The sequence below is a fragment of the Suncus etruscus genome, chromosome 5 (assembly GCF_024139225.1).
Source record: "Suncus etruscus isolate mSunEtr1 chromosome 5, mSunEtr1.pri.cur, whole genome shotgun sequence".
Lineage (NCBI taxonomy): Eukaryota > Metazoa > Chordata > Mammalia > Eulipotyphla > Soricidae > Suncus > Suncus etruscus.
Window position 1 is genome coordinate 73,587,411 of NC_064852.1, and position 27,958 is coordinate 73,615,368.

At 36.2% G+C, this 27,958-nt stretch overlaps 1 protein-coding gene across 1 annotated transcript in view; it reads left to right on the forward strand.

Annotated features, from left to right (window-relative positions):
- The first annotated feature begins 6,778 nt into the window (after positions 1 to 6,778).
- GALNT5 (polypeptide N-acetylgalactosaminyltransferase 5) overlaps positions 6,779 to 27,958 on the forward strand; it is a 50,310-nt gene continuing 29,130 nt past the window's right edge. The window contains 2 exon segments of the mRNA XM_049773103.1: positions 6,779 to 8,223; positions 26,482 to 26,648. Of these exon segments, the coding sequence (XP_049629060.1) occupies positions 6,779 to 8,223; positions 26,482 to 26,648 (1,612 nt within the window).

Sequence of the window (27,958 nt, forward strand, 5' to 3'; positions counted from 1 at the left end):
TAGGTAAAGAGATGCCACCCCACTTCTTGTGTTTCAGTATGTGTTTGGCTATCCTGGGTATTTTGTGGTTCCAGATAAATTTTATTATTTATTTTTCTAATTCTTTAAAAAATGATGTCTAAATTTGGATAGGTATGACATCAAATCTATATAGTAGTTAGGGTAGGATGGTCATTTTGACTATATTGATTCTACCTTCCCATAAGCATGGGATGTTCTTCCATTTCTTTAGATCCTCTTCAATTTCTTTCTGAAGTGTTTTGAAGTTTTCCTGGTATAAGTCCTTCACTTCCTTTGTAAGGATGATTCCTAGGTACTTGATATTTTTTGGATACTATTTTAAATGGAATTGTACTTTTAATCTCTCCTCAATTTTATTATTTGTATAGAGAAATGCTACTGTCTTTTGTGTATTGACTTTGTATTCAGCCACTTTGCTGAATTGGTTAATTGCTTGTAGGAGTTTTACTGTGGATTCTTTAGGGTTTTCAATGTATATTATCATATCATCTGCAAATAGAGACAGTTTGAATTTCTCTTTCCCAATTTGGATTCCTTTGATTCCCTTCTTTTGTCAGATTTCTATTGCTAGGACTTCTAATGTTAAATTGAATAAGAGGGGAGAGAGTGGACAGCCTTGCCTAGTTCCTGACCTTAGTGGAAATGCTTTTAGTTTTTTGCCATTAAGGATAATGTTGGCTGTGGGCGTTTCAGTATGAAAGGGTGTTGGATTTTGTCAAAGGCCTTCTCTGCATCATTTGATATAATCATGAGATTCTTGTCTTTCTTGTTGTTGTTGTGATGTATGATGTTGATTGATTTGCATATGTTGAACCAACCTTGCATTCCTCGGATAAAACCCACTTGGTCATGGTGTATGATTTTTTTGATGAAGTACTGAATTCGGTTTGCTAAGATTTTGTTGAGTATCTTTGCATCTATGTTCATTAGTGAGATTGGTCTGTAGTTTTCTTTCTTGGTGGTGTCTTTGCCATCTTTGGGAATGAGTGTGATATTAGCTTCATAGAAGATGTTGAGGAGGGTTCCTGTTTTTTCAATGGTTTGGAAGCATCTATGGAAAAATGGTAGTAAGTCTTCCCGGAATGTTTGATAGAATTCACCTGTAAATCCAACTTGGCCTGGACTTTTGTTCTTAGAGTGTTTCTTAATTACATCTTCAATTTCCTTTGAAGTGATTGGTCTGTTTAGGCTTTCTAGGTCTTCCTTTTCCAGTCTTGGAGGATGGTATTTTTCCAGGAATCTGTCTATTTTTACTGGGTTCTCTAGTCTAGCTGAGTAGCGTTGTTCATAATATGATTTCATGATATGTTGTATTTCTTGGGGTTCTATTGTAATCTCTCCCCTTTTGTTTGTGATCCTATTGGTTTGGGTGTTTTCTCTCTTTTTTGGTGAGTTTTTCCAGTGGTTTGTCTATCTTGTTTATTTTTTTTTGAAAAACAAACTCCTGGTCTCATTGATTTATTGTATTGTTTTATTAGTTTCTATGTTGTGTATTTCTGCTCTGGTTTTTATTATTTCTTGCTTCTGGTTGTGGCTGGGTTTCTTTGCTGCTGTTGTTCCAATTCCTTGTGATGAACTTTTAAATTGTTGATTTTGTTATTTTCCTCTTTCTTGACATAGGCCTATATTGCTATGAGTTTCCCCCTAATTACTGCTTTTGCTGTGTCCCACATCATCTGTACCATCTGGCTAGTGACTCTTTTATTTCTTACACCATGGCTTGCATTTCCTTTCTCATGGCTTCTTTTAACCCTTCCTCTGTGGGGTCTGTGTGTTTTGGTGGGCTTGGAATTTGGTTAGGATTTCTCTCCAGGTCCTGCTTGTGTTGAAGTCTTCCTTAGTTTACCCATATTTCTTTTCATTTATTGGTTTGGCTTGGAGTGTAGCTTCTTCAGATTTCAGCTCACTTTTGAGTTGGGTGAGGTCAGTGAGGTTTGGCCCTGTCATGTCTTCTAGTGCAAGTGCAGCATCAAGTACCCTCTCCCTCTACCTGTGTAGTTCCACTCCTGGGCACAATGGATGAGGGCGCTGTTGAGCCTAACTCCCTCTGCTCCTTTTCTACCTAGGAGTCAATGGAGCTCCTCCCCTCTGGAAGGGCTAACACCTACCCTCCGCCCCTTGGGGTCCAAGCTCCAATTGAGGGTTCAGGAGGGCAAGCTATCTTTAGTGTACCCACAGTTTCCAGGTGGAGAGGCATGCACACGGGGTCGTGGGATGGGAGCAGACCCTCACTCAGCTGTATTGCCCGTCCACAAGTCCTGGTGGCTTGGCGACCAGGCTCAGAGAACTCAGGTACAAGCGCTCCCTGGTTCTGGGAGGGAGGGAAGAGGGGATGGCTCTCACCTGTCGGTCTGCAGGGTCCTAGGCAACCACTACGCAGCTGTCAGGAGAGATGAAGTCATGAAATTTTCCTATACATGGATGTACATGAAATCTATTATTCTGAGTGAAATAAGTCAGAGAGAGAGAGAGAAAGAAAGACACAGAATGGTCTCACTTATCTATGGATTTTAAGAAAAATGAAAGACATTCTTGCAATAATAACTTTCATACACAAAAGAGGAAAGAGCTGGAAGTTACAGCTCACGTCATGAAGCTCACCACAAACATGGATGAGTTTAGTTAGAGAAATAACTAAGTTTTGTACTATCCTAATAATGAGAATGTACGAGGGAACAAATATACAACAACATGTGTATATTTAATTTACTTCAAAGACTGTATCTGAACACTGGGCAAATAAACTTTCACAGAAAATAAAAACTAGGTAGGAGGCAAGTAGGAGAGACCAACAAATGTTATTGACAAGGAAGAAATTCATCCTGGTTGTAGCAACTCACAATTTGGAGAGGTCTTAGTCATAAACTTCTCCATGAGAGTAGCATGAAGGGTTGGCCCTTTACTAGGTACTTAACCTTTTGACCTATAAGTGCTTACTAGAAGAACCAAACAACTGTTGGCAATAAAGAACTCATCCTTAAAATGCACTTGCACCTGCAAAAACATACCTGAATCATAGGTGAAGAAACCTCACCTAACCATTCTAATAGTCTGCCTGAGAGGCAGGAATCTTTTAATCAGAAATTCTGGTGGGATCATATTAGAACCTTCCTTTTGCCAACTCAAGCATGTGAGTGCCTTTGCATTGTTCCTGGGTATTTAAAGATAGATGAGTTGCTTATAAACAACATCTATCAATCGCAGGGACTGTTATAGACTTAGCTGGATAAGGGCAGAGTACAGAATGATACTGAGAAGTAGGTAACTATTTTATGTATAACATAAGATTGTTTATATATATGTACACACACATCTATCTATCTATATATATATATATATATGTGCATACACACACACACACACACACACACACACTAAGGGCTATTTTGTAATTTAAGCCAGATCTAGCCAGACTTTATTTAAAAGACTTTGGATAATACTTTTCTCTTGGGGCCGGAGAGATAACATGGAGGTAAGGCATTTGTCTTTCATGCAGAAGGACGGTGGTTCGAATTCCGGCATTCCATATGGTCCCCTGTGCCTGCTCAGGAGTGACCCCTGAGCACTACCAGGTGTGACCCAAAATCAAAAAAAAAACAAAACAAAAAACAAAAAAAAAAACGAAAAACCGTTTCTCTTCTGTATCTTAATAGGGATTATATTGATATCACATTTTTTTTTTTTGGTTTTTGGGTCACACCCGGTAGCGCTCAGGGGTTCCTCCTGGCTCTACGCTCAGAAATCACTCCTGGCAGGCTGGGGGAACCATATGGGATGCCGGGATTCGAACCACCAACCTTCTGCATGCAAGGCAAGCACTTTACCTCCATGCTATCTCTCCCGGCCCCTGATATCACATTTTATCATGCAGTATCAAAGATCAAACATAGGATTTTGCACATACAGGCATGCACTTTAGGATTTTATTTATATCCTTTTGTACTTATGATATCTTATCCTCAGGTCTCAGTAAATAAAGGACAGGCACATAAATACTGACAACTAAATTGGAGTCGATGAATACTCAGAGTAATTATGTCAAAAATCTACTTGTTTTATTTACATTTTCAGTCTCATTTTGCAAGTAATTTGTGGTTATAGCTAGTGTGAAAGAGATATTTGAGAGGTATTTCCTTTGATATCAAATGAATATACAAGACTCACTATAATATTCAAGCAGTGTTTAAAAACTGCCAGACATAGTAGAGATATAACAAGTGTTAACTTCTAACAGGAGTGTGAGTAATTCCATCTGTCATTTGGGATAGGATTGTATTGGACAAGACAAATCTTGCAAGATATTTTAAATAATTTGTTTTTATGTTTAATATAACATGGGAATTCAAGAAATTTATTCCTCATACTAGAGGAATAGTTTCTGTTTCTATCAGACCATGAAACATAAATAGACACTTCTGTTCTGTATTGATAATGTTCTTCTAGGTAAAGGTTTAGGGTAATTAGAGATAAAAATATTACCTATTTTCGACCATGTAGTAAGTTCTGAGTGAAGAATTGTTTACTGATTAAAACTTAGAAAATGGTTGATCAAAAATATCAATAGATGTATAGGTTGTCAAAATCATATTTGATTGGCAAGGGAGCAATTGTACATGGTTTCCCATGTGTTTTCCCCTTTGTTCAAAAAATGTATCTTCAGTGGTTATTATGTGTAAGACACATTTAGTAAAACAGAACTTTGAATCTTTTTCTCTTACCTTCACATAAACTTGTCAGACAAAAGTTTTTATTGCTGAGTAAACACATAAAATCAACTAATTTGCAATTCTCAACCAAAGCAGAAAAAATGCTGGCTGAAAAGAAAATGCCTTTTAATTTTTGGTTTTGAACACTGCCTGTAATTTGTGAAATTCCTTCCCAGTCAGAGTCTCAGAATATGGTACAATCTCAGAATACATAATTTAGAATCTGTGTTACTTATATTCCTATATCTGTGTCCCTAATATGTCCTTCTATTCCTGCTCCTCAAAGTCTGAGCCAAGATTTGTGGTAATCTACAAATTGTATACTATAGATTGATGATGATATAAACTCTAAAACAGAAAGTGCTTCGTTTCATAACAAATGAACTTGATGTCTATTGAATTGAATCATAAAAATAGATTTACAATATTTTTAATTGACTTTGAAAACATTTGGATACCCTTCAAATAGTACTTTTGAATAATTAAACCCCCACTCCCTATGCAAGGGCTACATGAGGCACAATCTGAATCTATTAAATATTAAAGCAAACAATATAGACATTCCTTAAAAAGCCAGATATTGAGCTTTTATATGATCCAGCAATACCACTCCTAAGGATTTACCCTAGTAACACAAAAACACAATACAAAAATGCACTCTGCACAGAGCAGCACTCTTTACAATAGTCAGAATTTAGAAACAATCCAGGTGCCTGAAAATAAATGCATAGCTAAAGAAACTGGTACATTTACACAATGGAATATTATGCAGTCATTAGGAAAAATTAATTCATGAAATTTCCTTAGGCATAGATGAACATGGAAATTATATGCTGAGTGAAATAAGCCAGAGAGAAAGGTGTAGACAGAATAACCTCACTCTATGGGATATAAGAAAACAAGAGATAATATGGTGATAATATCCAGAGACAATAGGGATAAAGGTCAGGAGGTCTAGCCAAAGTAGAAAGCTTGCCACAAAGAGCAGTGAGTGCAGTTAAAGTAGAGATGGATCTACTAGGACAATGATAGTTGGAACTAATCACTCTAGACAAGAATTCTGTGATGAAGGGGGATAAAGTGATAAAGGCACCCCTCTATTAACAATAATGCAAAATACAGTGTCAAAAAAGAAGAGAGAGATGTAAGAGTGACAGAGACAGAAAAAGAGAAGCAAATCGTCTGCTTAAAGACAGGCGAGGTAAGGGGATAAGGAGTTGGAGAGAAACGGGAGATATTGGTGGCGGGAAGGGTGGGAAGTGTATACTAGTGAAGGATAGTGTGCATTTTATGACTGAATTCCAACAAGGAACAATTTTGTAACCACGGTGCTTAAATAAAGCAATTAAAACAATTGAAGCAGAAACATTAAGATCAATGATTAGTTGTACAGACAGATCCTTCAGAAACCTGGGTACCACAGGGTTAATGAGTAGGAATGGGGGTAGGTGGGGTTACAAACCAGGAACATATGCCCTCTAAGTTAAATAGCTTACTTTCCATTTAATTGCTCCTAAAACACACATGCTCTCACATAACACAGAAGGTGAGCGTTGGATGAAGTTTTCTGGGTAATGACTTGGAATGTTTTTCTGAGAAGCGGTGTTGAGTTACAGCTTTAGACCGGGAACTGGGAGGAGAGAAGCCACAGCTACAGTTCAGCGCCCCCACCTTTCCTGGGCTTGTAGAAGGTGAACATGGGCTCCCAGAGACAAGACCAGTGATTTGTTGAGTTGACTAGTGGTTTGAATGGACTGCTACTGGAGTGGCCTCTGGACAGTGTGTAGCAGGGCTTAGCCAGAGGCCAGCACAGCAGGCACAGATGCTGTGCTGTGAAATGCCACGCAGGCAAAGACTGACAAGCAGTAAGAGCTGAGCTTTCCCCCTTAGATTGCTGTTTCCTGCTGTGCTCAGGGGAGGACAAGGCGCTTTCTGGCAACTCTGCTGCTGCTGCTGCTGCTGCTCCTACTGCTCCTGCTACTTCAGTGCCCTCTCCATTTAAGGTAAGCTGACTCAACAGGAGGGCAGGCTGCAAGGGAAGTCTTTGTACCATGAGCAAAATCCGAAAGTTTTTTAGAGGAAGTGAGCGCATCCTGGCTTTCATATTTGTAACTTCTGTTATCTGGCTGCTCTTTGACATGGCAGCTCTCCGCCTCTCATTCAGTGAGATCAATACTCTCATCCTTAAGGAAGACATCATCAGGAGGGAGCAGACAAAATTTAGACATCAGCTCGACCAAATAGAGACAGAGACATTATACAGCAGCAAAAGAGAAGTGAAATTCCCAATGAGGGGCTACAAGAAGAGTGTGTGGGGCAAAAAGAACTTTAGAAAGGCTGAGAAGAGAATGATGAAGGTCGAAAATGATTTGTATCAGACCCAAAGGGAAAGATATAATCTGAAAAACCTAGGAAGGGGTCAATTTTCTCCATTGTGGTTTCCAACACAAGTGCCATCGCTCCCTGTAAGTTTCACCAGCAGGAAACCAGAGGAGCTAGTGAGCATCTCTCATCAAGGGGATCCAAAGAAAATAATTAGTCAGGGGGCTCAGAAACCGCCACTTGTGGCACCAAGAGGGACACCATTGGCCAGAATAACTGCACACACAGGATCTGAGGGAATAAGTCACAAGGCCCTCAAGAGTCCGCGACCCAAAAGTAACACATTAAAACAAACAGCTGAAAGGAACCAGGATGCCATTAAGAGTCCTCATGCTGACAGATCCAAGAAGCATTCACCGGTAAAGGCAAAAGCACAATTTCCTGCTAACTCTCCAATGTCAAAACCCAGGGCCACTATAGCCTTAAATAAAACTGAGACTCAGGGCAAAGACCTGCATACAAATAAACAAAATTTTAGTCAAAGCCTTCCTATTTCCAAGCCTGTTGCCAATTTAAATCACTTAAAGAAGCAATATTTTAATGAAACACAGATCAGAGACTTGCTGGAGAATGATGGAGCCAAAGTGGCTGGTGAAAAGAAATTCAATTTCTCTCAAAATCATGTTGTTATTATAACCAAAGAGAAGGACCTAAAGATGGGCTCCAAAGAAACCTCCAGTCTTAAAACTATATTTCCTATAACTCTGGATAAATTCCAAAGCAAACACGTTTTGGAAAATAGACGTGAGGTCTCTGTTCCTTCACTTACTCTACAAAGAACAGCAGTATTGCAAACCGAAACTGGTCGAGCCTTAGCTGGTGGGCAAAAGCCAACAAGAATCAACTTAACTGTCCAGAGCCAATCTATGGGATACAATCAAAATCTTATCAAAACATATTTATCAGAAGACCAAGGAATGCATCATGTTTTAAAAATAGATATGACACTCTCTCCAAGAGACCCCAAAGCTCCAGGACAATTTGGACACCCTGTGTTTGTTCCACCTGAAAAGAAGAAAGAAGCAGAAAAAAGATGGAAAGAAGGTAACTTCAATGTCTACCTTAGTGATCTGATCCCAATAGATAGAGCCATTGGAGACACAAGGCCTGCTGGGTAAGAACCACTTCCCTTCCTTTTTTTCTACATTGAGTATTTTGGCTCTAACAGAGATTTGTTTCTAGATAATATTCATCTGAATTTTTAACTTTAGAATCACAGCAACTTTTATTATTTGACATAGTTCAAAATATTCTACCATCTAATCAGAGAAACATTCTGATATTAGTGTATCACTTTTCTAAGACTTTGGATCTTATACCTATTTGCTTGTCTTCCATGTCCTTCACTCTATTGAAAACCTATTAAAATTATTAGATGAATTTAATTCTTAATATAATTTATTTTTAATTGAATCAAATGTAATCCCATTAAGATAGTCACAAAGAAGTGAATTCATCATTTTAAAACTTTTTATTATTAGCAAGTTTGTAAGGAACATATTTGGGAATGGACCATGTGAAAAAAAAATTTCTGGGCTTCTCAGAACTCATATCTTAACCATAATCCTGCATAATAGTAAGTATTGATCACCATAATCACAAGAGGAATATGACTTTACTCTCTAACATTTAATGTTCTTTGTTTAGTGAAGATAATAGACATTTCAGTTCAGTTATATAGGAATAATAATGTTAGAAGTTAATCAACAACTAATGTGCAGAGTTACAAAAATATGATAAAAAGTTCATATTTTTAGCTTTAATACATACAAAGAGCACACATATATAGTAGATGAGATTGATCGAAACTAGAAAAAAAGGCAGAAAATCTTATGGTTTCCAATTAACAGAGAAGGTTACTGAAAAGTTGTGTTACTTTACCAAGGTCACACCATTCCAAAGCTGTCTAATGAGCCTTTCATAAACTCGTTCTTCATAGAATTAAATTTCTGGGCTTTAATGATAACTCGGGAATCTGGGTACATAATTTTTATGATCAAGAACCAGAGACTACTGCCACTACATGACTTTTAACAGACATCCTAAGTTTGAATCCTAGGATCAACACCCAGAATTGATGTTGATCAACATATAAACAGCTCAAATCTTAGCATTTAAATGTCTTTCCTCATTGACTCAATCCGAGGCATTGCCAGGACAGGCTCTAGAATGTCCTGAGCAGTGCTTGGGGGATCTTCATTCAGAAACAAAGAATGAATTTATTTTCATAATGTTACCAGAAGGTAGCTAAGTTGTAAATATCTGATCTGATTCAAATATAGATTAGTGAAGATACTTTGTAACCATATGTTCACTATTTGTCAATTGATAAGACAGCCCATCTATACCTTGAAATTCAATTCCTGAGCCAATATTTGCCTGGAAATGGAAATTATGGGGTGTACAGTTCAGACTTATCATACATGGTATGAGAACAAAGGCTTTGTTTGGCCTCTGTAAAGAACTCTTATTTGTGATCTAAATAATATTTTAAGAAGTAGCAGATATCGAGGTATCTGCATTCATGTTAGTTTGAGCTCTTTGCTGTGATGTCAACTCCAGGGAAGCTATATCTTATATTGATAGCCATTGGCAAATAGCTCTTAATTGTTCTTAGATATAATTAAAAATTGTGTCACTCATGTTCTTCACCCCTTTGAAATGAAAGCTGTAGAAGCAAAAATTCACAATAAAGATGAAAAAATTGAAGCCCTCTGAAGTTAACTTGTCTTGATCTTAGAGTAGATAACTACAGAGAAATTATTGAAATCTATGTTCACAATTATGCAGTGCTATTTGTCTTTCACTTCTTCAGGGATTGATCCTAAATATTTATTTTAAAATTATGGATCAGCACTGATCTGAAATTCTTTAAAGCACATATCTTACACACACACACACGTGTGTGTGTGTGAGAGTGTGTGTGTGTGTTATTTATCAATCTTGAACACAAAATCCCGGGACTATAGTAGTAGTTAAAGCTGTTTGTTTCTAACATCCTGTGAGAGGCCTGACAGACTGTGAAAATGGAGGAATGCTGCACTGAGCAACCTACAGTTCTGAATCAGAGAAAAGGCAATTGTATGAGTTTCAAAACATCATGTTGTTATCATGTAGATGATTTATTAAGACTCCTAGAACTTGTTACTTTCTGAAATTTGATCTATGCAAGTTAATGGTTGCAGCCCCAGAAAGTTACAGGAAGGCTATCATATGAAGGAAACCTTCCAGACTGTAGGAGAAATGGACATGCTTGCTGGTGAGGATGAGTCATTCTGCTTAGGGCCAGGTTCCCTCCCTCTTATCATACAACCCACCTTGGCTAAATAAAGGCACTCTCAGCAATCAACTTCCTGATGCTCTTCTCTTCTAGTAGGGTGGATGTGATACTTTAACTGCCTAGTATCCTATGTTTTGGGTCCCCACAAATTATTTTCAGCCCTCTTATTACATCATTATTTGAAAGTGAATAATGAATTTATTTTTGCTTTTACCCAAACAAGTTTGATCTAATTAAAAGTATAGGGAAGTTTATGTATTTATGGTTATAAAAGTTATAAGATCACAAATAAAAATTATTTGATTAATCATGTTGCTAGGACTTGATTTTCTTTAAGTTTAGCTCCAAAAGGTGGCTTATAAAAATAGATGCAAGATTTTTTAAGATAATAATTTTAAAAAGTAAGCATGAGAGGGAAATTGTTAAAGAACATGATAAGAAAATGTGTGTATGTGAGAGAGAAAGTAAGAGGAAACTGGAAGGAAGGAAGGAAGGAAGGAAGGAAGGAAGGAAGGAAGGAAGGAAGGAAGGAAGGAAGGAAGGAAGGAAGGAAGGAAGGAAGGAAGGAAGGAAGGAAGGTAGGTATAATGAAATGAAGGAAGGGTAAGTGGGAGGGAGGGAGAAACAATAATCTATCCAAATAAAGGAGAACTGGAGGCTGGAGAAATAGTAATACCATGGATAGGGTGTTTGTCTTATTTATAGTTCAATTTGGTTAAATTCCTGGCAGTCAATATGGTCCCCTAAGCCCAGCAGGCATTATCCCTGGGTGCAGAGCCATTAATAAGACTTGTATATAGTTGGGTGAAGCCCCTAAAAAAGACATAGGAGAACTAGCCTTATATAAGTTACACTAGCAGCTTGCTGAAACCCTTAAATCATGAGCTCTAGGCATTGTCTCCCTTACAGTTTTTTCATTATACACCACCAAATTTATCACTAGATTTGAAAAGTCACTGGAATAATATAGCTTCCAACTGACAATTTATCAATAACAAAACCCTCACAAGTTTGTTAATACGCTGGTTTGGTTTCAATTTAATTCCTGAAGTTTGAGAGATAGTACAGGAAGATTGCTTGCCTTATAGGTGACTGATCCTAATTTAATCCCTCTGAATACAGTCAGGGGTCACCCCTGAGCACAGAGCCAGAAAGTCTGTGAGCAACCAGGGGTAGCCTTATTCCATAGATAATCTAACAAACAAATTTCATAAACAAACTAACAAAAAGTTCTGGTGATGTGACTCAAACAGTAAACCATGAGCCTTACATGTGGGAGAACTGAATTTAATTCCTATTGTATGGGGGGGGGAGGGGAGTGAAAAAGTGGAAGAAAAAAAAAGAAAAGTGAAAAAATGTATTTAATTTCATGAGTAAAAATAATAACTGGCTACTACTAGTTAATAAGTTCTAACTTCATAAGATTTTATTTTATGTCTTATCTTCCTTTACATTTCCTTTGTTACTATTGCAACAACTGGGGTCACACATATGATTACAGTGTGTAAGTCAGTGTATGCAATCAGTGTTGGGGTTAACACTCATAGAATCATGCTTACAAGGCAAATACTATAACACTGAGCCACCTATGTGTTCTGAGTATCTTCTTAAGAATGGCTTAACAGAAATCCTATGAGGATTTTGGCACTAAGGAAAGGAGATAAGTATTTTCCTTGTATAAGTTCACCTGTTCTGATTTTAAAGTCAAATGCTAGTTTCCGGACTTGCCTGTTCCTCCTTTTCCTCCAGTTTTCAAAGAACCATATCTTTGTTGAGGTGCTTACATTGCTTTTTTTTTTAAAGAGCAAACATTTTTCACAGCACAATAACTCATTTTTGTCATCTCCTTAGTCCCTCTGTTCTTTCAATATTTTCCCTGTTTCTGCCCTACTGTTATAGCTGTAAATTTCTCCTATGATATTGTTCCCAAGGTAGTTGATTCTTCTAAATAAGAAAATTTTGCCTTATTACCATTTTCTAGACAGTTTATTCCCATCAAGTGATGTTTGTTCTTTCCCACAACCTTCCACCATCCTCACCTGTGTGATCCTCATCCTTCTTCTCCCACATATCTTAATTCTTCATTGATCAATGACTAACTGTAGTATATCTTCATCTGGTCCATGAGTTTACTATGACCGATAAATTCTAAGGACCCTAATTCAGTGTTTCTGAAAAACTCCTATTGTATGTTTTTCACTAACTATAAGAAAAGATAAACTGTTATCCCCTCTGAGTGAAATTATATTTTGTAACTCCATTGGTATTGGCACAAGTTTGCACAATACTATTATAAAAGTTCTGCTTTTTTGAAATGATTTTGAAAGTTGATATTATGTAAATATTAAATGAGTATGAAACTTTCATACTTCAATAAAGCTTTCAATGAGTCATCTTATAAGAATGACTTCTGAATTTTTTTTTTTTTTTTTTTGGTTTTGGGCCACACCCTGTGATGCTCAGGGGTTACTCCTGGCTATGCGCTCAGAAGTTGCTCCTGGCTTCTTGGGGGACCATATGGGACGCCGGGGGATCGAACCGTGGTCCGTCCTAGGCTAGCGCAGGCACCTTACCTCCAGCGCCACCGCCCGGCCCCGACTTCTGAATTTTTTAATGTTACATATATGCAAAATTATATAGTTTAAGTACATGTATTAAGTATATAGGTTAAGGTACATGTATTCTATTCTACACTATGCTTTATATATTAATTTATGCTTTTTAGTTGATTGATATTTATGGTTGCTGATTGCTTTTTTATATTTTGACTTTCAAGAAAAGAAATTGTTTTTCTTTAATTACAAAATGTTTTATGTCAGAAAGTAAAATTCATATCATTTTGCTTGGGAATTTGCCTATAACATATGTTTTAAATAAATACTGTTACTAACAGTAACTTTAACATTTTATATTTAGTCTATATTTTAATGAAAATTAACTGTAGTCCTTACTGCAGTTGATCTTTATGTTAAAGTCTATTTCATTCAATCAATATATATACACAGAGGTCTTACTCAAACTTACTCAAAGCCTATCTAGTAAACTGCAGCTTGCAGTATGTGCTTGCAGCTAGAGTCTCACTCCAAAAATGAACTTATTTTTTTGTTTGTTTGTTTTTTTGGGGGTTTTTTTGGGCCACACCCGGCGGTGCTCAGGGGTTACTCCTGGCTGTCTGCTCAGAAATAGCTCCTGGCAGGCACAGGGGACCATAAGGGACACCGGGATTTGAACCAACTACCTTTGGTTCTGGATCGGCTGCTTGCAAGGCAAACGCTGATGTGCTATCTCTCCGGGCTCAAATGAACTTATTTTAAGAGTACACTTTCTGAATCTGTATTCATAAAATCAATAGAGTTAAACAACTTAAAGAAATTTTTGTGGACCACACCTAGTTTTGTGTGTGTTAGTAAAATTACAATATTTTTTAGTTGTATGGAAAAAAATGTAAGACTTTTGTTTTGACATGAATGAGAAGAACTTGAATAAAATCACTTTGTTTTTGCTTTTATTTATATGTATATAAAATCTTTACTTAAGCACCATGATTACAAGCAAGATTCACTAGGGATTCACACCTAGTTTTTGAAGCACAGTAAGAATTGCATGATTTTTTTTTTACCACTATGCTGTTATGATGTTGAATTTATTGCTTTATTTAATGCTTTGTTTTTTAAATTTGACAAATTTAAATTTAATTCCTCGATAAAGCAATTAAAATTATCTGCATTCTCTTAGACCTTTAGAACTTTCACGCAATAATTTAGTTCTTTCCTACACAACTAGAGAGTGCTTTTATTTATTTATTTTTGGCCATAAACAAAAGTAAAAGATAGCACCATATATTTGCCACTAACCAGACTAAATTACAGAGAGAAAAAGAAACAAAAATATTTTACTGAAAATAGCAGCAATAGAAGTAGATAGGAGAGAGTAAATGAACTGACTGCATAATCTTCCAAATTTTGGACATCTAGAAGTACGTAAGAGTGACAAAAAGAGAAACTTTGAAGTAAAATGAAGTTTGTGATTTTACTGTTACACAAAACAAGTATTTTAGTAGATGCAATGAAGTTGCTTTGAGACTAGGGGCAGGTGAAAAATACATAAATAGATTGAAGAGGGCTCCTTTCAACTTCTCCTTTCGGTTGAACACAATACAGTTTTGCCTTTGAAGTGTAAATGTATGTAATTGTTCTGCGTGCTCTCAAGTCTGTTCACTCAGACACTTGTAGAAACATTTGTGTGATTGTATGTGGTAAGAACACAGTTTGATTTCATTGAGAAACCATGAATGAAAGGAAGGATTAAAAAAGCAAAAATTTTAATAAACACAATAAAAATGGTTAATAATGGGCCAAAAGATAATCATGAAGCTTTAGATATTTTTATTTATCACACAATTTCTATATCTAGAAAAATAATGAGAAAGAATAGCTTACCTAAAACACATTTCTGCTACTAAATCAAAAGGTACAAAATAGTCAAGTACTGCCTAGTTAATAGAAAACTAAAAAATGTTAAAAACATATTAGGTATTCTTTCTCCTAAATATTGCCAAAGGCCTAGAAATGTTTCTAAAAGTAGGTAATTAGTACTTTCAGGAATTCAAAGATGTTTACTTACATTTTATACATCTAATCTAAGAGACCGCATTTAAAAATTAGCCTAATTTTATAAAATATTTGCCATAATGTTGTCCTGGATACTCTTGGCCAGAAAATTACTTCCTGCTCAACTCTTCAAAGCTGATCCATTCAGAATAGAACTTCTCAAGATGGAAATATATTTTTTCAAGGATATCAATAATATATAAAACACTGCTTTGTTGTTTACTTTCAAATAAAAGGTTTTGCATCCTCTCTAAATTTTAAATAGATATTTGTGTATATATTATTTTAAACTTAATTTTCTATAAATTAGTCTTGTTTCTAAGATGATGACACATGTATATGCATGCATAGGAATACAGTGGAACATTTATTTTATAAGGATATTTATTACTTGCCTTCTTCTTAAAGCTCATTCCTAAAGGCAGGTTCTATAGACCATCCAGCTTAACCTATAGAGTAATGGAAATAAAATGGAAACTAAGATTTCAGATTTTTGCAGATAATTCAGATGATGGCAATTGATTTCACTCTGTTTTCTAGGTGCTCGTGGTCTTTCATGAATACAGCATATGCCACAGAGCTGGGGTCTTTGATAGTTCACACTGTTTTCTTTGGTCCATAGGACAACTATGCTTAACTAACAAAAAATGTTAAGTCTCCTTATTAATAGAGGCAGAAAAAATATAGGCAAAGGCAGAGTCACTTCCTTAAGCTCTCCACAACTACTAATAAGTAACAGACATGGGGCTGAATAATTATCTTTGGATTCTCCTTCACTTAATAGTATTAATTCTACCATTATTACTGTTCTCTCCCTGGCCTCTACTGCTTTAGTGACTACCTTTACCTCCTTCTGGGCTTGTCAAAAATTTTTCTGAATAATGGAAATCTTTCATGGTGGTCTTGCCCAAAATAGTATATTTTGTTCTGAAAAATGATAGGGGGCGGGTTTGGTGTATGTTATATGTGTATCTGTGTTTTCATTTATAAGTCATGCTCAAAGCAAAACTATGAATGATCCACTACCACACAAATGTTTTACAGATAAGAAAGTGAAATAATAGAAAAATTAATGCTGCACCTGTAATCCTAGCTAGTCAGTAGCAGATTTAGAATTTAACAAAAATTGTCTGACTTCTATGTTCACTGCAACTTCAACCAGATAAAGTTTCTAATTCTTTTTTTCTTGTCATGTGACTTTGGTTGGAATTAAAAAATCTCTTTTTATACATGGACTATAAATGTATGATGAGTTACTTCATGGCAGATATCTTGTCAGATAAAAACATATATATATATATAAAGTCATTTTCTATAAACACTAAAAAAAGATGCTTCTTTAATATTGCTCAATAAACCCACCTCAACTGTACACAAAAAAATCAGAGCTTTTACTATGCCTTGTTACTTCAGAACATGGAACCTGCTTTGTTAGGCAAAATATGCCAATGCACAGGACACTTCTACTAGCATGAGGAAAATAAAGACCATACTTGGAGTGCTGAGATGTGACCTGATAGAGAGGGAATGAGAATGTGTGGGCAAAAGTTAGAAAAATAAAAGATCCCTTAGAAAATTAAAAAGAAAATTAAAAAAAAATTGAGGCAAGTTTTATTCAGGTTAATGGGGAGCTGTGAGGGTAAAAACATGGCTACTGAAGTTAGCAGAGTCCTTGTTAATATTCCTCTATCAGTGTGTAAACAGGAACAGTATAAAGTTATAGGAAGAACAACTTCATTTTCCTTTCTCTGAGGTGGTCTCATGACTCAAAAGGGTGTTCATGTGGGTAGATGAGGTTAAGGAATAGTTTAGAGAATCCCAAAATATAAACACCAGAGGAAGCTTCAAAAACTACCTGATCTGATCCCTCTGGACGATCATTCTCTGTTAGAGAAGGAAATTGACTTTCCCTTCAGGTTACACACTGAGATGGTATCTGAGCAAGAGTAGAGCAGGTAAGGTGCTTGATTGGCACATCGCAAGAAAAAAAAAAATAGTTTGATCTCCAGTACCCATATGTTTCCTCCAGCCCACCAGGAATGATCTCTGTACACAGAGTCAGGAATAAGCATAACCAGATGTGCTCCTGCAAAAAACAAAACAAAACAAAATAACCCTGTAATAAAAACTTACCCCTACAAAAACCCTAACTTCCATCTTGTATTTTTGTGACATTATACCACCTTCACCTCTCCTCCATCCATCCTAATTTCATTCTGACAGCTGCCTGCTCAAAATAGACAATTGTTAAAGTGGTGAATGTTGATGCTAGTGGTTTCTATTTCCTAGCATGAGTCCATTAGATTTGATTGGTTCTACTGTTACTTCAGCTGGCTGAAACCATTGGCATGCATGGAGGCTGTGAGTGACTGACCTTCTAAATTAGTAGCCAGGCAATTCTGACTGAATGTCAGGTGTCTATTCTAGAAAGAACAAAACATAAAAACTACATTTTTTATATAACTGTACCCTTTCATTAGTGGGAGGAAAAGAAGCACCAATAATTATAAGGTCTTAAAGAAAAGGATATAACTTTGGGCAAAGTATTTCAGCTAGAGGCTCTATTCTCCTTTTGATGTGCCTGAAGATACCAGCCTTTGGGGACTGACTGCTTCCGAAGACTCTTAAAGAGACCTTAGTTGAATTGCAAATAGAACTTGAGAAAATATTCTCCTCGACCTTCTGTTCAAACCTGAGGAGACTGAGACTTGACCCACATAGTACATTTTGACTGTCTTGGAGTAAAATGAAAAATTCATAGAAATGAGAGAATGTTATCATTCTCTCGATTTTCTGATTTGACATCTTCTTTATTTGATAGGCAACATTAAATCAGGGTACTGCTGAGCATTCAACTCACACAGCTAAGAAGTTGAAACATACCACTTCCTGAGTCTTTTGATAAAAGATGGGCCTTGATAGAATTGGATTTGAAGGGCTGCTTAGGCAAAGGGCAGAGATTCCTGTAAAATGTGTCTATTTTCATTGTGCTTTTATTCACATGCTTTTATCATGGAGCTTACAAAGTAATTTTATTATATCCAATAATTTACCAAATTATACTTTGTGATAAAGGTAACTTTTATCCTAAAAGTATGGGATCTGTGTTTTGGGTAAGTTGTATGATTTGTCCATGAACACACATCCAGTAATGCCAGAAAGGACACATGACTAATTACTCTGCAATCCTCTTTCAGCCCAGGGTTTTTCTTTTCGGCCGCAATAATATATTAACTCAGTGCAACATGATAAAATTCTAATGTTTGGGGTACAGAGTGATAGCACAGCAGAGAAGGCATTTGTCTTGCACGCAGCCAACCTGGGTGGCCAACATCTCATGTGGTACTTTGAGCACCACCAGGAGTGATTGCTGAGCATAGAGTCTGGAATAAACCCTGAGCACTGTCAGATGTGGCTGGCCCCAAAACAAACAAACAAAAATTTCAATGTTTGGGTCCCCATTCATTATAAGTACTTGAATTTGTTACAATAATCAAAATCTAGACCTCCTCCTAATAAATGATGCTGGGCTAGTTTTTAATGACAGGATGGGTCCTGCAGACTATAAACATATAAAGTGCGTAATGAATGCAAATATACAATAAAACTTTGAAAACTTAACTTCAAAAATTATTATAATTAAAGAAAATTTTTATTTAAAGTCTTTGGTTTTACTTACATCTATTTCCATAGAAAGAAATGTTTCCAATAGATATACTGGGGAAAAAGAAATTTGCTTCAATTGAGACAGCATACGATAAGTTGAAAAAATTTTATAACCTGTAAAAACTAGATGATTTGGGACATTGGTGGTGGGAATGTTGCACTGGTGAAGAGGGGTGTTCTTTACATGACTGAAACCTAATCACAATCATATTTGTAATCAAGGTGTTTAAAGATATTATAAAAAACGCCAAAAAACCTAGATGACTTTGTTTTGTTTTTTGGTTTTTATGCCACACCCGGTGATGATCAGGGGTTACTCCTGGCTCTGCGCTTAGAAATCGCTCTTGGCTCGGGGGACCATAGAGGGCGCCTGTTCCTTCATCAGCTGTGTGCAAGGCAAGCAAACCTATTGCTTCGCCACTGCTCCGATCCCCAAACTAGACGGCTTTTGAATAGTAAGAATGAATGGAAGAATTAACAACACTGAAATCTTATTTGGTCTGACTTACTAAAGAAAACAAAGTAAAGGAATTGAACAGCAGCTAAGATGTTTGCCTTGTACATGACAGACCAGTGTTTGCTTCCCAGCATCCGAAATGCCTCTGAGAATTCCAAGAGTAATTTCTGAGCACATAATCAAGAGTAACTCCTGAGCATCTCTGTGTGTGATACAAAAAAGAAAAGAAAGTAAACATGCTGGTAAACTTGTTTTACCTATTTAATAATACCAAATACCAAAGAATGGTAAAGTGGTATCTTATCTTGATCAACCGTGTTAAGGTTTACCTGAAACAATGAATTTTGAATTTTTTAATTTTTTCCTAATCTCTAGATAAAGCCATTATTGAATGTGATATTGTGTTATGATGTGTAATGGAATAATAATCAGATAATTTGTAAAATGAGGAATCTTTACCATTTCTCAGAGTGTATTACCCAGATATTCCTTCTATCCTAGTCAACTCAATTGCATTAGTAAATGATCTATTTTCCAGTGTGAGCTATGGATTCTTTCATTTCTTTCCCAAAACTCATAAATTTATTTGTACATACAATGCTTTTATTTTTCCTGTATCAAAATAAAGTTCACCATTTAAACTTTTGATTTAAGAACATTCCATCTTAAAAAGAACATTCCATCTTGATGAATTTATATATTTAATAGATACTTAACAGATATTTATTACACACAGCTATACTGGAAGCTTATAGCACTGGAGTAAGCAAGACATTTGTTCTACATTTAAGAAATTCTACATGCAGAAGATAAGGACATAAAATCATTAATGTCATGACAGAAAAACAGGTGGTGGTAATACTAGGATTAGCTATATTTTCATAGTTTAGTAATAGAAGGCTTTTCTGTGTGGCAATATTTGATCTAAGAATGAATTAAAGAAGGCAGCTATAAACTGCTCAAGGCTATGTGTTGTCAATTGAGTCAATATCATTAGGGAGATTAAAGCAAAAAAAGAGACTTTCTTCCACAAACCATTTTGTCAATGATCAAGTTTTTTCAAATCTCAACTCTATGTCTTCTCTGAAAAACCATAAATATAATTCTTCCCCTTTCTACACAAGAAAGATAAAAAAAGGTCCTGGAATAATAAATTTGTCACGTGTCCGCCTACATTTCCATGACTGTCAATTTTAGGACATCCTAAAATAGTGTCAAAAAGTGTTTCTAACCAACCCCATTATTCAATCTTTACTCTAAATTTGCTTTTATTCTACCTCCAAGCATTGCCCCCTTGGGTAACCTTAGTTTCATCTCTCTGATGCTCACCACCAAAGTTTATGAGAACTAGAATCGCCAAAAGACATTTTTCCTTGTGGAAACAAATAAAAACAACAGTTTGAAGTATTCAGTATCAAAATGGTCCTTCAAGTAGCTGGAGCAGATAGGGCATTTGTTTTGTATGCTGTTGACTTGGGTTCAGTCCTTGGCATTTCACATGGCCCCTAATCTTGCCAGGAGTAATTTTAGAGCACAGATCCAGGAGTAATCATTGAGTGCCACAGGTGTGACACCCCCCAAAAAAATAATCCTTCACTTGTGGTATTTTTAACTAAACAAATGTTACTGTAATATCATTTAATGATAAGGACTTCTTTTTCTTTTATTATTCAAGAAAATTTTTATGATCCAAATACATAATTTTCAAACTTCAGAGATACTGCAAATGTAATTTAATGATTTTTCTGTAATAATTCTGTTAACCTAAATATATTATTTGTATTAAAATAGGGAAGGTAATGAACTATTCAAAAACTACATTGTCTGTTTCTCTTTCCCAAACATCTATTTCTTGTGGGCATCGAGGGTCCTTGTCTTGCACACTGCCCACCCAGACTCAATCCATCACACTACATATGGTCCCCAGAACTTTGACAAGAGTGATCCCTGCATGCAGAGCTAGAAGTAAGCCTTGTGCACTGTCAGGTGTGCTCCAACCCCCCATAAAAGAGCCACAACATGTTTCTTAAAGTGTTGAAGTTTGGGAAAAGTAAATAAAAGGCTCCCCAAACATATATCCATTTATTTTTTTCCTTTTTGGGTCACACCCAGGAGCGTTCAGGGGTTCCTTCTGACTCTAAGCTCAGAAATCGCCCTTAGCAGGCTTGGAGTACCATATGAGATGCCCGGATTCGAACCAATGACCTTCCGCATGAAAGGAAAACGCCTTACCTCCATGCTATCTCTCCAGCCCCCATATATCTATTTTTAATCTGAAAAATTAGTGAACATGACAATATTAGTCATTCAGTTAATGACCTTAATATTTTTTTATTTGTTTTAGGAACCAGGAATTACAACACAGTTAATGATATGAGTTTCTGAATGAAATATTCTAGAGTCACCTCCACCACAGTGTCTTCTTCCTTCCACATATCCCAGTGTTCTCCATCTTATTCTGCCGCCCTCTTCTGCTCAGTAATCTTCCTACTGAACACCAGATCTCAGGTTCTGTTGCCTTTAGAAGTTTTCTATTTCCCTACTCTATTTCTTTATTTCCCCATTCAGAGAGATCATTCTTTATCTGATTCTCTCCCCCACTGTCTTCACTCATCACAATACTCTCCAGATCCAACCACATTTCAAAAAAATTCACGACAAACCTTTTCTTATAGCCAAGTAGTATTCCATGTGTAGATAAACTGTATTTCTTTTAAAATGTAGTCATCTGCTCTTAGACACTTGGATTGTTTCCAGATTTTGCTATTTTGAGTAATGCTGCAATAAATATAGTAGTACGCATATCTTTTCTACATAGAGTTTTTAAAGACATTGGGGTAGATGCCAAAATGTAGAATTGTTAGATCATATGGAAGTTTAATTTCTAAATTTTTACAAGTGTCCATGTTGTTTTTCAAAAAGGTTGGTCCAGTTGATATCCCACTAGCAGTGACCATGGATCCTTTATTCCCACAACCATGGCATTGTAATGTGTGCCAATCTCTTTGGTATGAAATGATATCCCACTGTTGTTTTGATTTGCATTTCTGTAATAAGTTATCTGTTCAGATAACTGTTGACAATATGTATGAATTCTTTAAGGGAGGTTTTTGTTTTATTCTTTTACCCCATTTTTTGGATGGGGTATAGTTGTTTTTAATTTGTAAGCTTTTTAAATTACTTTATTTAAACTCTGTGGTTACAAGGTCATTTATAATACTGTTTGATATTTTTTTCACAGTTTCAAAGTTGTTAATAATTGAATTTTAGTCATACAAAGTATGCCATCCTTCACCAGTACACATTTCCCCCACCAATATATGGAGTTTCCCTCTCGTACTGACCCCACCTTTAGGGCAGATATTTTTCTTCTCTCTCTCTCTCTCTCTCTCTCTCTCTCTCTCTCTCTCTCTCTCTCTCTTTCCACTCTCTCACCTCTCTGTCTCTCTCTTCTCTCTCTTTCTCCCTCTCTCTTCATTTTAGACAGTGTGGTTTGTAATATTGTTACTGAAGGGGTATCATGCATATCAGTTTATATCCTTTCAGCAACCAGTTCTTATCCAAAGTGATTATTTCAACTGTCATTGTTATAATAGTCTCTTCTCTGTCTTAACTGCATTATCCACTCTTTGTGGCAGGCTTCCTACCAAGGAGTAGTCTCCTGGCCCTTGTCTCTATGTTACCTATATATTATTACCATATTCTCTTTTTTACATACCCAAAATGAGTATGATTATTATATGTATATCCCTGTTCCTCTGACCCATTTTTCTCTGCATAATGTTAATATGTAAGCAAATTACATAGCTTCATTTTGAGGAACTGCATAGTATTCCATTCACTTGTTTACTCTGGTATAGATATACCACAGTTTCTTTTAGCCACTCATCTGTTTCTCTGGCACTTAGGTTGTTTCCAGTTTCTGGCTATTGTAAATAGTTCTGCGATGAAAATAGGCATGAAGAAGAATTTTATGAATTGTGTCTAGGTGCTCTTAGGGTATATTACTAGGAGTAGTATTTCTGAGTCACATGAAGCTCAATTTCTAGTTTTTGAGGAATAATCCATAATATTTTCCCAAAAAACTAGATCAAGTCTACATTCCTACAAGCAGTGAGAGTCCCTTTCTCACTGCTATCTGTTCGAGCACTGGTTTTTCTTGTTATTGTGATGTGTGTCAGTCCCTGTGGTATCAGAAAATATCTCACTGTTATTTTGATTTGCATCTTCTTGATGATTAATGATGTAGAGTATTTTTTCATGTGCATTTTGGCTATCTGGGTTATGTATTTTTTTCTCATGTTATCATTCATTGTAGTGGTATTTTTTAATGTGTACATAATTTTAAACTACTGAATCTCAATTAAATACATCAATTAAGGAAACCACTTCCCAAGTACCAGTAAGGCATTTTGATGCATACTATATGGAAATTTGATTTGTTACTCATTTTAATTTTTTTCTGTTGAACCATTGATTTAAATATTGCATCAGGATTTAGATGTGGTAAATATACCATAAATAGATTAGTACAAATGCCTTTGAGCTTTCCCTAAATATAGTTGACTTTAAATAGAAAAATAAAATACCAGTTTCAAACATAGTCAGAATGTGAGATCTCTACATTGATTATGTTTTTGCTTTGAGTTTTAAGGCTAATTTTGAGAATCTGATCAGAATCATAAATATATTTTCTGAGGCTAAGATTTTCTAAGGCTGGATAGGTTTTATAATAGACCACTTATTTAAATTATCACTGAAATTACAGGCTACTGCTGAATTTACTTACCCTTAAGTATATATATTAGTACCTTCTAATGTCAGGTATATATTAGATTAGCGTTATATAGTATTTTAATTTAATTATACAGTAAGAAGATTTTTAAACTTTGCTCTAAATTGACAAATTGAGATTCAAAGACAGTATACAACCTTTCCAAATCAATAACTAGAGCTACTTCTATTTGACCACATGTCTATTTGATTCTGAAACCCAAGTTTCTAGTATAGAAAAGTTAGCATAGAGCAATGCAATGAAACTTATCTGCTCACATTTACATATCCATACTTCTAGGGTAAACAATATTGGATAAGCTGTTTAACATTTTTTTTATCCAACACCCGGCAGCACTCCGGGGTTACTCCTGCTCTATGCTCAGAAATTGCTCTTGGCAGGCTTGGGGGACTGTATGAGAAGCTGAGAATTTGAACCTCAGTCCTTCTTCATGCAAGGCAAACGCCCTACTCTCATGCTATGTCTCCGGCGCTCAAGTTGTTTAACTTTTAAGCTTCAGTTAACTATTTGAAAACGAACTTACTATTTCCTCAACCATTGTTATAAAGATCAAATTTAGCTGTGTTTATGATATTTTAACCAACTGTAAAATCGCATGTACATGTGCTTCTACTGTGATTTTTTACTCTCATGTAATTTCTATAAAGCCTGCTCCCATGAAATGCTATAATATAATGTGAGCTGCTTTTATGTTGTGAATTTAAAACCAGATCCATAAATATGTTGGGAGCCAGACTGGATCAGAACTAGAATCCCCACTCTTTTGTTAACTAATAACATAATTGTAAACTAATTCCATATACCTTTTATTATTCATCTCTAAAAAGAGTAAGAGATGTTATAGGTTGAGATTAAAGCAATGGGGCCGGGTGGTGGCACTCAAGGTAAGGTTGCCTGCCTTACCTGCGCTAGCCTAGGAGACGACCGCGGTTCGATCCCCGGCGTCCCATATGGTCCCCCAAGCCAGGAGTGACTTCTGAGCGCATAGCCAGGGTAACCCCCTGAGCGTCACCGGTGTTGGTGGCCCAAAAACCAAAAAAAAAAAAAAAAAAAGAGATTAAAGCAAAAAGTTCAATGGGCTTATAAGACTGATGATCTTCAAAATTTAACTTTACATTTCTAACAATAGCTATATTAGAAGGATGGAAGTACTCTGTGAGGTCCCACAAGCACCATCCTGTGAAAAGCAACAAAAGCAGGAGAGGGAAGAATGCCAAATGTGAGGCAATATGTATTGCAGGGCATGGAAATACACCAAGGCCAAATACAACCCACACTGAATATCAACCCACAGTAGGCTTATCCCTTTTCCATGCCAGAAAAATGATTCCAAGTGTGTCTTATGAATCACTTCCGTGGCAGAGTATCCACAAAGACCCCCTTAAATAGTAAAGGTGAGGTTTAACCATTTTGATATATAGTGTGCCAAAAGACAGAGAGATAGAATGGGGGCCAGATGAGATAGCATGGAGGTAGGGTGTTAGCCTTGCATGCAGAAGGACGGTGGTTCGAATCCCAGCATCCCATATGGTCCCCTGAGCCTGCCAGGAGTGATTTCTGAGCATAGAGCCAGGAGTAACCCCTGAGTGCAGCCAGATGTGAGCGAAAAACAAAGACAAACAAACAAAAAAGACAGGTTTGTATGCAGACAGGAAGAAGACTATTTCCTTTGCCATCTCACAGGCTTGTTGGAGGGTCAGTGAAACTAATTTCAACACTAAATTTATATACTCTACACAGATAATAACTGCTACATAGTAAAACTCCCATCAGAAAATACTCTGGACATTTTACGAAACTCACGGAGGCATTGAGAAATTAACTTATCAATGAATAAATATCTGAGAAAATTAATGGTGAGATAGTACAATTATCTGCACAACCCATTTTTAAGTATAATTTGATTTGATACCTTCCTTCTCATGAAATTTTTCAAGATTTGAATTGAACTTCCATACATAAAAATACTGTTAATTGCCTGTTCCCCTGCTCTTTTACTTTTCTTACTCCCCTCTGCAAGAGCAAACACATAAAAAATGATCATAACAGATAAGCATAGGTGGTTGGTATACAAATAGATGGGTGGACATATAAATAGATGGTAGGTAGTAGACCAATAGATAACTGATAATGTAAGTGTATATGATAAATATATATAAATTACACTGAATTTTTATATATTTTATTTAAACACCTTGATAACCTACATGATTGCGTTTGGATTTCAGTCATGTAAAGAACACCACCAATCACCAGTGCAACGTTCTCATCACAAATGTCCCAAATCTCCCTCATCACACCACCCATCACCATGCAACGTTCTCATCACCAATGTCCCAAATCTCCCTCCTCCCCACCCGACCCCCACCTGTACTCTAGACAGGCTTTCCATTTCCCTCATACATTCTCATTATTAGGAAAGAAACTCATCCCTGTTTGTGGTGAGCTTCCTGAGGTGAGCTGTAACTTCCAGCTCTTTTCTCTTTTGAATTACACTGAATTTTAAAACTATCTTATTTATATAATTGGTATACTCTTTGTACTCTTCTTGTATTCTGACCCAGGTGTGCAGAGCAGCTAGTTCACAACACTCTCCCAAGCACAACTGTCATCATGTGCTTTGTGGATGAGGTGTGGTCCACTCTCCTTCGATCTGTCCATAGTGTTCTCAATCGCTCTCCTCCACACCTCATTAAAGAGATTCTTCTGGTGGATGACTTCAGCACCAAAGGTAAGAAAAAAAAAACTTCCTGGAAATGAGTGTGTGATGTGTGACAGTAGCAGTTCAGATGTTCAAAGAATCTCAGGGTAACTTGACGAAGCCAAGAACACTTATAAGGGCCCGGAGAGATAGCACAGCGGTGTTTGCCTTGCAAGCAGCCGATCCAGGACCAAAGGTGGTTGGTTTGAATCCCGGTGTCCCATATGGTTCCCCGTGCCTGCCAGGAGCTATTTCTGAGCAGACAGCCAGGAGTAACCCCTGAGCACCACCAGGTGTGGCCCCTCCAAAAAAAAAAAAAAAAAGAACACTTATAAATAAAAAGTAATTAGTTCATTTGGAACCTTACAAGCATAAATATGAAAATCTATGGGCCTAAATGCCAGTTCTGACTATCATCACTAACCATGTGTTGTTAGTGCCAGAGTTCACTTTATTTATAATTTCTCTTCCACGTAAAATGATTGTCTAATTATAGATCCTGAAGTATTAGTACATTGAATGTGTAGCTATCAGAAGATGTTTTCTGCAATTTTATCATATATAATAATACAATAAACAAATGCCCCATAATAGTTGAATGCTCTTTCTATGGATTATACCAGGATCAAACTTATACTCTGAGATATATGAAAACTTGTCCTCTTCCTCAAAATAGTATAATATGTTCAGTTAAGTATTTAAAAGACAATTTGCCAGTCAGAATCAAGAGAAAAGGTTACAACTGATTTCAAAGAACAATACAACATAGTTTATATTTATTTTGGTGTGCTACATTTTAGAAACTTCCTCTTTTAGTTGTCAAATAACTGTGTGCATGTAAATGACCCCATGTTAACTAGAGACCCCTTGCCACTATATATTATTAATTGGCAAAACTATAACCCACTTAAAAATCATAAACTAGTCAATTTAATAAAATTCATACAGAAGTTTTTCTCTCACCATGAACACAATTACAAAATGTCAAAAGAAAACTAGATTAAGCTTTGATGTTTGTAAAAGCATGAGCAAAAACAGAAGGTAGTTACTAATCACATATAAAAATATAATTTTTGTAATAAGTAAAGTTGCATTTTGTTTATGTCTGAAACTGAAATGATTTTAAAAGTCTTCCTTGAAATATGAACACAATATTAATAGGAAAGTTACCAGCAAAAATAGTCCTGAAAGTTGTTCTATGTGAAATATTTTTCAAGATATTCATTATATATAAAGATGAATATAAGGGGCCAGAGAGGTGCCGCTAGAGGTAAGGTGACTGCCTCGCAAGCGCTAGCATTGGACAGACCGCGGTTGGTCCCCCCAAGCCAGAAGCGATT